Source organism: Pleurodeles waltl, chromosome 7, assembly GCF_031143425.1.
Source record: "Pleurodeles waltl isolate 20211129_DDA chromosome 7, aPleWal1.hap1.20221129, whole genome shotgun sequence".
Classification (NCBI taxonomy): Eukaryota; Metazoa; Chordata; class Amphibia; order Caudata; family Salamandridae; genus Pleurodeles; species Pleurodeles waltl.
The window spans coordinates 6,216,473-6,228,673 of NC_090446.1; the positions used below are offsets into that span (position 1 = coordinate 6,216,473).

A 12,201-nucleotide genomic window follows, 5' to 3' on the forward strand; every position below is an offset into this window, starting at 1 on the left:
TTAGAGCTCTTCCATTTTTGCCATATGCAATTTCTGTCCTGGGAAATGGCTTTCTTGGTTGCCATTATGTCACTTAGACGTGTAAGCGAGATGCAAGCGTTAACATTAGAGGAACTTTTTTCAAAGTTGGTAGGGTTGTCTTCGAACAAATCCAGAATTCCTACCCAAGGTCATATGTTTCTTTCACTTTAACCAAACCATAGAACTGCCTGTTTATTACCAGTAGTGGAGCGGCCCCTATTTATTACAGTGACAGAAAACAACCATTTTGCAAGTCACAACAAACATTTTTGTCCTCTTCCAAACTATGTAGCAAATCCACGACTTAAAAACAAGGAATCACATGTTGGCTACTTACGTGTATTCAGACCTGCAATGCCAAAGCTAAAAGGCAGCTCCTAACACCACAAAGGCCACATTCTACTTTTTAAAAAGCTGCTTCAATGGCTTTTAATGAAACATTCTAGTTCCTGGCATTTGTAAAGCTGCTACCTGGTCCATGCCACACACTTTTTCTAAACATTATTGTGTGGACGTTCACGCGAGACAGTAAACCCAGTTGGGTCAAGCTGTTTGATGTAGACCTTTCCAGTGTTCTGCAATGACCACAGGCTAGCCACTAACTTAGAGGGACAACTTCTTTTCAGTCTTTGCACAGCATGTGCATCTACAGCTTCACGTCATGAGCTAAAAATGTTATTTGTGTCTGGCATGTAGTGCTGTAGATTCACATGCACAACCCTCCTCCCCGGAAGCCTTTGCTTGTTGTGGATAGCTTACTTTTCTTTATTTACTATCCTTTCTTATTTTATAAACATCTTTATGTTTTGCTTTACTATATCTCCTACACCTGCTGGGGCAAAAACAATCTAACTATGGGGTCAATGTTCATGTGCAGTGCTACCCAAGGAGGGAGTCACTATAGAAAGACTTCAGACAAAAACAAGTAGTACACATCCAAGCCCAACACTAGATGGAAAGAGTATGCACCACATGTGAATCTACATCAATACGTGCCACAAACTAATGTCTACAGGGTAACATTTCTATTCACATACTAGTCCTTATTTCATTTTAGTTTTGAGGTTGTCATTACCAGATGTGATGCAGTTTTCAGAGTTATGGTGCTGCAGCGAATGGCCTGAAAATGTATAAAATAAATACATGTGTTTCAAGAGTTACAGGATGTGTGTGTGTCAGCAGGAGGAGTCTAAATCCACTAAGATATAACAGCAGATGCTCTTGACCAGCACGCTTAGCTAGTTAGGCAGCAATGTTTCAAGGACAGCTTGACGGACGTGGGTTTCAGTTTGGTTGTAGTCCAGTTCATACTCGTTAGGTTAGAACGTCATTCTAAACCTCACATTAATACGGATTTGAGTTTATTAAGAATCAGGCCATCTTTTTGCATAGTGTTCCTCCCCCACACTGCCCCCCCCCACCCCCTGATTTTTGCCTTCTTTAGCTGAACCCATTGGTGTTTGCATTAAGACTGTCAGCTCTTTAAACATTGTAAAATTGACATGTACACAGTTGCCACATTTAATTCATGTATAAATCCCCAGTATAAGATACTGCCAATACCAAAGGCCTGTAAAGTAAATGCCACCACTAGCCTGCAGTACTCGCTGTGCCTCCCACTAAAGTAGATTCCTGAAACATGTCCCAGGCCTGCCATTGCAGACTTCAGGGCAGTTTTAAACTGCCATTTCGGCTTGGGAAAATAACCCCTTTGCCAACTCTACAATTTCTTTTTTATACTTGTAAGTTACCCCTAAGGTAGGCTGTAAATGCTGATAGGGCAGGGTGCATGGTTACCAAATTGAGGCAAGTATATTCCATGATTTACATGTCCTGGCAGTGAGAAACCTCCAAAGTCGTTTTTCCCTGTCTCAAGCCTGGCTGCTAGAGAAACGCTTCTTCCACTCGCTTTACTTGTAATTAAAAATCCTCTCTAAAATTAAAGTTGGATTTTAAATTCTTATTTTGGAAACGTTTAAAAAGTTGGCATTTTCATCCCTAAAGATTCTGGGGCTTTTCTCTGACTGGCCAGATCCCTTGGACTGTTGATGGCTCCCCTAAATGAAAATGTGTATTGGATCCATACACTGGGCAAAGGGCCTTGGTGTGGAGGGGATTGGTTCTTCTTGCCAGGAGGGATGGGGAGGAACCATCCAGTGCCCTGATTACACTTCAAAGGGACCTGCCCCAACACACGCCTGCCTTTTGTATTCTAACCAAGTTGGAGCCAAACCCAGGGAAGGGGGGAAATCGAACTCTAACTAGTTTTGGGGGTAGACAAAGGATTGTGTCCCACCCACAGGCTGGAGTTAGACATAAAAGTGGCAACCCCAGAACCTGAAATAGGAACACTTCTGAGCCTGTGAAGAGGAGGACAGCACTGCTGTCCAAAGCCTGAAGGAGGACTGGAGCTGTTTATCTTGAACCCAGGAACCCAGAAATGATTCCAAGGATAGGTTGACCTACCTCCTGTGTGAGCTACACGGACACAAGAAGCTTCTTGAGGCCATCTCCTGCAACTCTCCAGCTTTTTGTACTTGCTGACCAGTTCCAACAGGAATGGCCCTAGAGCATGTTACATACCAGTGCTGGAGGGAGTCCTAATACCCAAAAGGATCTCTACAAGTCCTGGACTCTTGGTTGGTATTAAAGTGTAGGGCTTCTGTCCAAGAACTGCAAACCAGCCATTTGAATAGTATTTCTGAACTTTTTTTCTAAAAGAACTTGTTGCTGCCACCAGACCGCCGACGATGTCAAGTTGCCAGTCAAATGCAACTTGCTGGTTTGCCCTGCTGGAGGGACCTCAACTGCTAGAAAACACTAAAGTCCCAACAGAGAGGATATCATGGAAACCATTGTCGAGCAGCAACCTGCCGTAGACAATGCCTTCCGAGGCCCGGACTTCAAACTTCACCTGCTTGACACTTTCATAGCATCGAGAGCTGGAGCCGAGGCACTTACCGAGGTCCAGCTCTTCGGCCGGCCGATGGTCAACTTTGCACTAGGACGGATCTTGTCCCTGTATCCGACCTGTGCTCCATCACGGTCAGCCTTAAATTCTGATTGTGATCTGGTGTAGTGTGACCAGATAATTGTGGTTGGTACGTTGCACTTTTTGGTGCCATTTTAAATTAAAACTAAAAAAGTCATGTCTCTGCTTCTACTTATTAGATTGTATGAAGTTTTGCTGTAATTTTATTTCATAACATATTCTCAGTTTCGAAATTGTTTTGGCATGTTAACTGTGTTGTGTTTCCCCTTTATTACTGTTTGAGTGTTGTGAACATACTGCACACATTGCCTCCAAATCAAGCCTAATTGCTTTGTACCAGGCTACCCGAGGGGCAAAGGGGTCACCCTGACGGGGATTGTGTTTGTTTCTTGAAGCAGGCTCTCACCCGCCCAGTGTCTTACAAGGTGGAACCCCATCCCCAGCATTAATCCCAATTCAGGCACAAACACTGTGCGCACTAGATTAAAAAGTAAAACTTGCACAAACTGCACACCCTGTATGTTTTTGCCGTACAAGTTGGTGCACTTAGAAGGGAAAACATGCTCAATTAGTGGTTCATTGAATGCGCATCCTGCAAACACACTGCAGTAGTGCGGTTTATCGAGTGCAGAATTACCTTCCAGAGTTACGAGGCGAGTGGCACGAAGCAGTAAGCTGGCTAACAGTTACTTCTACCGACATAACTATTAAACTGCAACTCTGCAGGACCAAATGGGTTGTAAAACACAAAATGTAGTTGTGGGTACGCCCACACTGCAAAGGGGCATGCGTGTTTCACGAGGGCGTTGTTACAACTCTACACTGCTGTTATGCTACGGCTGAGACCACCACTGCTGCTGATATCTGCTTCTTGTTGCAGTATGATGTAACCTACCTTCACTTGATCACAGATTCACTGTACGATTGGCATCTCCAACTTTTTTCCTGCTCCAATTAAGTCCTGCCACCATATGGCCCAGGCACAGATGGTAATGCTGCAAAGATCCCACATGCTGCAGAACTCTTTTCTAGGTCACGCATGAGTAGCTCACCCAGTCCAGGTCTTTTCTTGCATTCTAGAACTTGTAGTCTTGATTTTATAACCAAATAGACCCCACAAAGCAAAGAAAAACCCTGGGCTGGATAAGCTGGATCTGCATGGACTTGAGGGCTGCGCTGAATTACATGTGAGGTACACGTACCTGCAGCATGCATAGTTGTGCCCGTTTCACTGAGCAGCACGGATGTTGTTGAGAAGATTTTGTCTGCATCCTGCATGACCTTGGAACCTTTTTTTCAACCAGTGTCCAGGTCAGTGTGAGGTCTTTGGCTGTACCCTTCATCTGTTGTCACGTGATGATACATGTGTGATACCTAAGTGTCATACTGCCCACATTTTGGTTGTGAACCTTCCCCTCTCATGAATTGCTGCACAAGCTCCATATAGTGCTGCAGATGCCAGCCTCAGTTTGAGTTACCACTACTGTCCATGACAGCTGAGGCGGTAGAGGTCACATATGCAACGTATGCCTAACAATAGTTGAGTCCTAAACAGGCAGATGAACGCCGTCTTATTCAAACATAGGCGGTTGGCTCTATAGTGGGATTATCACTGCTAACAAATTTGTTGATACCTAATATTAGATACAACACACAGCAAAGTGGCAGGCTAATGAAGATACTGATTTAGATTAAGTTTAAGACATACCACTGCATGCCTGGTTATTAATTGGGAGTAATACTTGTGCTTTCTGAAATAAACATTTGTTTATTTATTTATTTGCTTTTTGTTCCAACACAGCCAAAAAAGCAAGCAGGGCTGGCAGAAAGCATGGTGCCTCCGTGAGCACATCCAAGACGTTGGGCCAGGTGATCAGGAGGGACGCAAACAGGGAAAGAGCATGACGGAAAAAGCCCAATGTCAACATCCATTCTCAGTCCAGCCCGTTGTCTCAGCCTGATTCACTGGAGGATCATCCGCTCCTAGTCCATAGTACGACCTCCAATGGCCCCAGATTTTCGTAACTTTTTTTAGGACATCATCTGGCCAAATGCATCACTTTTTCTGCCTTCATGCACGTCCATCCCTGCTATCCATAGGTCTTCAGTGGGCAGTGTTCTTACTGCCCCATAGCTGTGTAGGTCTGTCTTAGCGACTATCATTTTCATGCAGGGTAAATCAGTGTCCCTAAGGATCCCTAGGAGGGAGGATAAAATGTGAGTTTATGGGATCCTTTTCTCCAATATGTTCCCTAGGTCCCCTAGGATGTTGTTCCAGTATGCACGGATGCTAAGGCATTCTCAGATCACACTGAAAAAGGACCTTATAGGGGCCCCACATCGTAGACAGTTCACACCAGGAATTTTCCCATTTTATGTAGTCTGTCTCTAGCTAGATATACCCTGTGGAGAATTTTCAGTTGTATCACAACTGGGCCATGATTGCCACCACCAAGGATGCATCAGGTCCGCATCCCACTCGGTGTGCTCCATATCACCCATGTCGCGCTCCCTGGTGTTCCTAAGGTTACTCAGATTGTCGGGGATATTGTTCGTGAAAACCCTATTAGTGGTGGAGACTGCTGCCCCTGTGTGGTGACAGGGCCTGCTTGGAGCCTCCATTTTAAATTGCATGTTTTAAATTGTCATCTCTTTCTGTTGTTGACTTTTAACGTGGTTTTACACTTGTGCGATAATGTTCTTAGAAGATACTGTACATGCATCCTCTTCCTTGTAAGCGCTGCTGCCACGCAGACTGTACTGCCTGTCCAAGGCTAGGCACAAAGAACACAGGGGGTCATTCTGACCCTGGCGGCCGGTGGCCGCCAGGGCCACCGACCACGGGAGCACCGCCAACAGGCTGGCGGTGCTCCCACGAGCATTCTGACCGCGGCGGTTCAGCCGCGGTCAGAAGCGGCAAGTCGGCGGGCTCCCGCCGACTTACCGCTGCTCGGGGGAATCCTTCATGGCGGCGGAGCGCGCTCCGCCGCCATGAGGATTCTGACCCCCCCTACCGCCATCCTGTTCATGGCGGGAAAGCCGCCATGAACAGGATGGCGGTAGGGGGGGTCGCGGGCCCCTGGGGGCCCCTGCCGTGCCCATGCCAATGGCATGGGCACGGCAGGGGCCCCCGTAAGAGGGCCCCGCAAAGTATTTCAGTGTCTGCCTTGCAGACACTGAAATACGCGACGGGTGCCACTGCACCCGTCGCACCTTCCCACTCCGCCGGCTCGATTACGAGCCGGCATCCTCGTGGGAAGGGAGTTTTTCCCTGGGCTGGCGGGCGGTCTTTTGGAGACCGCCCGCCAGCCCAGGGAAAAACTCATAATACCCTCCGCGGTCTTCTGACCGCGGAGCGGTATAATGGGGGCGGAATTCTGGCGGGCGGCCTCCGCCGCCCGCCAGAATCAGAATCACCCCCACAGTCTCTTTGTATCAGGACTGCCTGTCAAAGACCGCTCCGAAATTGCCAGCATATCATTGCATCAGCTCTGCACCTGACTCAACTCGATCTGAAAAGTGCTTTCATTATAAAACAAACTGCCTCAGTGCTACATTCGTCAGAGGAGCATTTCTGCTGGGATTATCCTGGAAAGCGGTGCTCTGTGACCGAGATGCAGCCCTGCTGACACTGACCTTCATACTAAAAGAGGCAATAGCCTGCACTATACAAGACTGTCTCCCTGGCACATCTTACCCAAGTACGATGGGTTAGGCTATCCCAGTTGATCTGGCAGAGAGGGTACTCCCACTATGCTCTCAATATTGTGGATATTAGGGTTAAAGAGCGTGAAACCAGGTGGGAGTCAAAGAAACTCTTCTTGTTTGTATGAGTTCCTGGGAGAGAGATTTGCAGCAAAATGTTGCTGGTGTGCTTTTTATTCTTTTTCCTATTCTTGTTTTGTTTATAGATTGTGTTTTCAGTAATTTAACGAACATTTTAACAATTTTTGCTTTCTTGAACATTCCCTTATTCCTCTTAAGCAGAGATGCCACATAGTAGACCATTTCTTTCATGAACTTTCCTGCTTTGCTTTTGTTTTTTAAGGAGAAATGTCACACAGTGGTCCATTATCCAGTTTTGCCTATTATCTAACGACCCCATTAATAATTGGGCACCCTGTAACAACGTAATATACAAAAACAAGTGTTCTGTCATAAAACTCCTCAAGTGGATGTAATCTCACTGGTAATGGGATTCACAAAAAAACAAAATGTAGCTAAATTTTGCCTCCAAATTATTGAGCATGACAAAAAGACACATCTATAGATGATTGAACAAAGTATGTTTTTTTGATAATTTGTATTTTTTTACGTGTTTGTGTAAAGAGACTGATTTGTCAAGAAAAATGGTGCTCCAAAGTGACAACACAGTGAGTAGTTAAAACAAATGTGCCAGAACAAAAGAAAGTGTGAAGATATAGATATATATGTACAGAAAGAAGTAGGTCGATGCCCATATATGGAACCCCTTGAAAGTGATTCAAAAAAGTCCATATATCATTCCAATGTTCAATAATAAATCAACAGGGATTGACCATGTATGTGTACAGGTTTCGACCCCTAATAGAGTAACTTGTCCAGGGTCTTCATCAGGACAAAATAAAAACAAGAAGGCACCGACCCAATCTTGGTCGCAATAAAACAGTTTCTACAAAGTCTTGAAATATGTCTGAGGTGTCTTAATTATATCCTAGAGGAAGGGCTACTGTATGCTCAGTGTATCAGTATACACAGCATCCTGATTTGATCATGGATATATATAGGTTTCCAGGCAGTTGAAGGCTGTCCCATTTCTGTGTGCACCGTGGTGGCTTGTTTTCTGTACCCTAGAACCTCTTCCCCTGACATCTACGTCACGTGGAAGAGATAATTACAGATTTCCTTACTGCCCTTTATCTCACAGGCACAAGGGAATCAGACTGACTCTAGGCAACGTTTGTCTATTAATGAAAAGCTTTTTTTTTTTTTTTATAGCTTATCAAGCCTTTTCATGCAATGAAACCAAATCAATTTGACATGTAATTTCACAACTCTGTGCCTAAATATTTTGAAGTTGATTCTAAGAAATAATCCTGCTTTTGTTTCATTCTGCAGCACATCAATCAGAAGACACAATAAGGAATGATAAAGATCCTGACACATGCTTTGAACCTGTGAAGAAATTAACCCACAAACTCAGAAAAAACAAAAAATACCTGCAAATCCACAACAGGAACGTAACTTTCACCTGCACTGAGTGTGAAAGGAAATTTATCAATATGGCAGTTTTGGTGGAGCATCAAAGAGTTCACACTGGAAGAAGACCATATACCTGCACTGTGTGTGACAAGAGCTTCACTAAAAAGCCACGCCTGCTGTGGCACAAAATAACGCACACACTATTGGCACCATCCCAGTGTACTGCAAGTGAGAAAGGCTTTGCTCAAAATACTGCCTTTCTAACTCCTGAAGAAATATATGGAGGAGTGAGACTCAGTCACCGTACTGAGCGTGAAAAGGATTTTACTCAAGAGGCAAATCTCCTTTCCCACCAAAGAATGAACACAGGAGAAAAGTTCTTTCAGTGCACTGAGTGTGGGAAAAGCTTTGCTTCCAGGAATACTCTTCGAATTCACAGAAGAATTCACACACGAGGAAGGCTTTATCAGTGCACTGATTGTGGAAAGAGCTTTCCTCGAAAGTGGAGTCTTCTAAAGCACCAGACAATACACTCAGAGAAAAAAATATTTCACTGCATTGAGTGTGAGAAAAGCTTTGCTTCCAAGTACACACTCAAAAATCACCAAAGAATACACACAGGAGTGAGGCTTTATCAGTGCACTGATTGTGAAAAGAGCTTTACTCAAAAGGTGAGTCTTCTAAATCACCAGAGAATACACACAGGAGTGAGGCCCTTTCAGTGCATCGAATGTGAGAAGAGCTTTACGCAAAAGGTTAATCTTTTATCTCACCAGAGAATACACACAGGAGTGAGGCCGTTTCAGTGCACTGAATGTGACAAGAGCTTCACGCAAAAGAAAAATCTTTTATCCCACCAGGGAATACACACAGGGGTGAGGCCATTTCAGTGCACTGAATGTGAGAAGAGCTTTACGCAAAAGGAGAATCTTCTATCTCACCAGAGAATACACACAGGAGTGAGGCCGTTTCAATGCACTGAATGTGAGAAGAGCTTTGCTCGAAAGGGAAATCTTCTAACTCACCTAAGAAGACACAGGGGAGAGAGGCCGTTTAAGTGCACTGATTGTGAGAAGAGCTTTAGTGACAAGCACACATTTCAAATGCACCAGAGAATACACACAGGATTGAGGCCTTTTCAGTGCACTCTGTGTGAGAAGAGCTTTACTCAAAAGAGGCATCTTGTAAATCACCAGAGAATACACACAAGAGTGAGGCCCCATCACTTCACTGAGTCTGAGCAGGGCTTTGCTGACAAGCAATCTCTCTGATGTCTCAGAGGAATACACACAGGAGTGAAGACTTTTCACTGCACTAAGTGTGGGGCCTTTTAAATGCTTCAATGTTGAGAACAACTTTACTCAAAAGAGAAATCTTCTCAAGAAAAAAGACACTGAGGAGTAAGGCCTGGTCACCATGCAAAGTATGAGAAGTGGTGTACTGACAAGCAAACTCCCAAAGCACAAGAAAACACATACACACAAGAGGCAGGCCTTTTTTCACTGCAGTGAGCGCAAGAATAACTTTAAAGACAGGTGCATCATCTAAAATACCAGAGAATACGCACAGGCAAGGGGCTGTAGCAGTACACTGAGTATGAGAAGAGCTTTAGTGACAAGCGCACCAGAGAATACACATTGGGGTGAGGCCTTTTCAATACACTGACTGTAAGAAGAACTTTACTCAGAAGGGGAATCGTATATTTCACCATAGAATACACAAAGAATTGAGTCCTTGATTGTGAGAAGAGTCCTACTTAACATGGGCATCTCATAAATCACCAGAAAGTACACACAGGAGAGAGGCCGCATCGCTGCACTCAGGGTGAGAAGTGCTTTAGTCTCAAGCAGACTGTCCCAAGGCACAAGAGAACACACACAGGAGGGAGCCCGCATCGCTGCACTCAGGGTGAGAAGTGCTTTAGTGCCAAGCAGACTGTCCCAAGGCACAAGAGAACACACACAGGAGGGAGGCCATGTCATTGCAGTAAGCGCAAGAAAAACTTTACTAATAAGGCGCATCCTCTGAATCACCAGAGAACACACAAAGGAGAGAGAGCTCCTCGCTGTACTGTTTGGGGGTGAACATTTATTGACAAACCAAGACTTCTGTTTCACCAAAGAACACAGAGCAAGCTAGGCATTTCAAAGCATTCACTGAGAAAAAAAGGTTTTCTTACACATCCAGTGAGGCAATGAACAGAGTTGGAAATCCTTTCTCCACGTAAACAAGAAGGCCCATCATATAGCTGCACAGTGGCCTACTGCATAATTTCTTTTAGAATAAATACTTTGGAAATTAGTTTTTGCTCACTCTGCGCAATAGGATTAATAAATGCACTATTTCACTCATAGAACATACGTTGGTCTCGTCAAGAAGAAACACACTTATGTAGTGGTTCCCAAACTTCTTAGTACCACAATCCACTTTTTTACAACAGCGAACTTTTGTGATCCACATACCTTTAATGGACATGAGACTGACGGTTCTTTAATACACCAAAAACACCATGTAGTAGCATATTGCCTTTCGAACTGCACATTTTCCTTTGAACTGGCCCTAAATTCTCACAGCCATACAATTTTACAGATAAAACTATATAGTGCACAAATGATGATGTGTGGAAATCAGATTTCTGTGAAAATGTAACATTCGAGCATAACCAAGTAAAGTGTTTTGATTTGTTTTGATATTAATAAATTCTCTGTCTCCAACACACTTAAGAATTAGAAAAAACCTGCTTACGTTTTGTTTTCCTAACTGCTGAAGGTGTACAGTTCATGTACAGGTATTTACATTGTGTTTAAGTTGCAGAAAAGGCATCCTACAGCCTTTCCTTTCACACCCCCTGTAGTCCAGCAAGAGTGTCACATAATTCACTTTAAAAACGAATCTTACTTTGCTGTCAGAGAATGAAAATGAAATATTAATCCCCATGTTGGAAGACTAAAGCAGCCTGACATTTAATGTCACAAGATAAACACAGAATTTAAAAGGCATTTTTATTTGTTGCTCAGTCTTTCCCGGCCCCCCAAAAATCAGAGTCCAACCCTCAATTTGGGAAACGAGGCACCAGAAAGCAGTATTATTAGTTTAATGGGTGGCATATTTAACCCTAACCCACAATTGGGACCCTTGATAGTTTGGGCAAATTTTTATTGATTCCACTGTCTGTAATGTGCAGAAGACACACGTACAGGCACAATATCACACTTCTGTTTACTTGAAGTATGGCCCAGAACCCTCTCCCAGCCCGTGTAAGAACTTATTCTCCATCAGGAAAAATATATCCGTATGTAAGCCGAGAATGCCCCAGGTTTCTTTCTACTGTTGGCTGCTTGTGCTAAGTATGGATGCCTGTAGTTATAATGTTGAACTTTGTAAAGTAGATGATTCCTGGAGAGTCTCGGTTCTCCCATTGGTCTTCCTTCTTGCTTGTAGCGCGATCATGCAAGCCTGGCTATTCGATAGTTACGGTTCCTGGTGGCCTTTACTCCATCCCATCACTTGTGCTAAGGTTAGCTTGAAGGGGATGTTGTAGGCATCACTTCCCACTAATAAATACATTGTGTTGACAGTAGATGGGCCCAGGGCCTTTGAGTAGAGGGAGTCTGTGTCTTTGTTGTGTTTGGGGTTATTAGCTCTTCCACAGTCGGTCATGTCTTTTGCCCTGCTTGCGAGCTTCAAAGGGCTTACTGCCCTTGAAACTCAACCCCCAAGCCTGCTGCTAGCAGCAGATGGCCACCCCCATTGCAAATCCCCACTTTTGGAGGGAGTAGTGGTGGGAAACCAGGCAAAGGACAGGAGGGGAGTGGTAAGTCCTAGCTTGCACCACCCCTAAGGTGTTGCATGTGAGATGACCCCTCCATTTAATTTTCCTCCATCTTGCAAAGAAGGACAATGGCCAGTCAGATGGAGGGGGTTGACCTCTGCTAATAGGAAGTGGTCACTTGGTGGGTGTTGCCACCCTAAGGTAGATGACCCATTGGTCACTACTAGGAACCCCC

General features: G+C 44.4%; 1 protein-coding gene across 2 annotated transcripts in view; it reads left to right on the forward strand.

Moving 5' to 3' along the window:
• Positions 1–10,119, forward strand: part of LOC138303508 (oocyte zinc finger protein XlCOF6-like) — a 163,208-nt gene extending 153,089 nt beyond the window's left edge. For both annotated transcript variants that reach the window (XM_069242687.1, XM_069242688.1), the window contains one exon: positions 8,111–10,119. In XM_069242687.1, coding sequence (XP_069098788.1) covers positions 8,111–9,465 — 1,355 coding nt within the window. In that variant the 3' untranslated portion in view covers positions 9,466–10,119. The remainder of the gene's footprint in view (positions 1–8,110) is intronic.
• Positions 10,120–12,201: the final 2,082 nt, after the last annotated feature.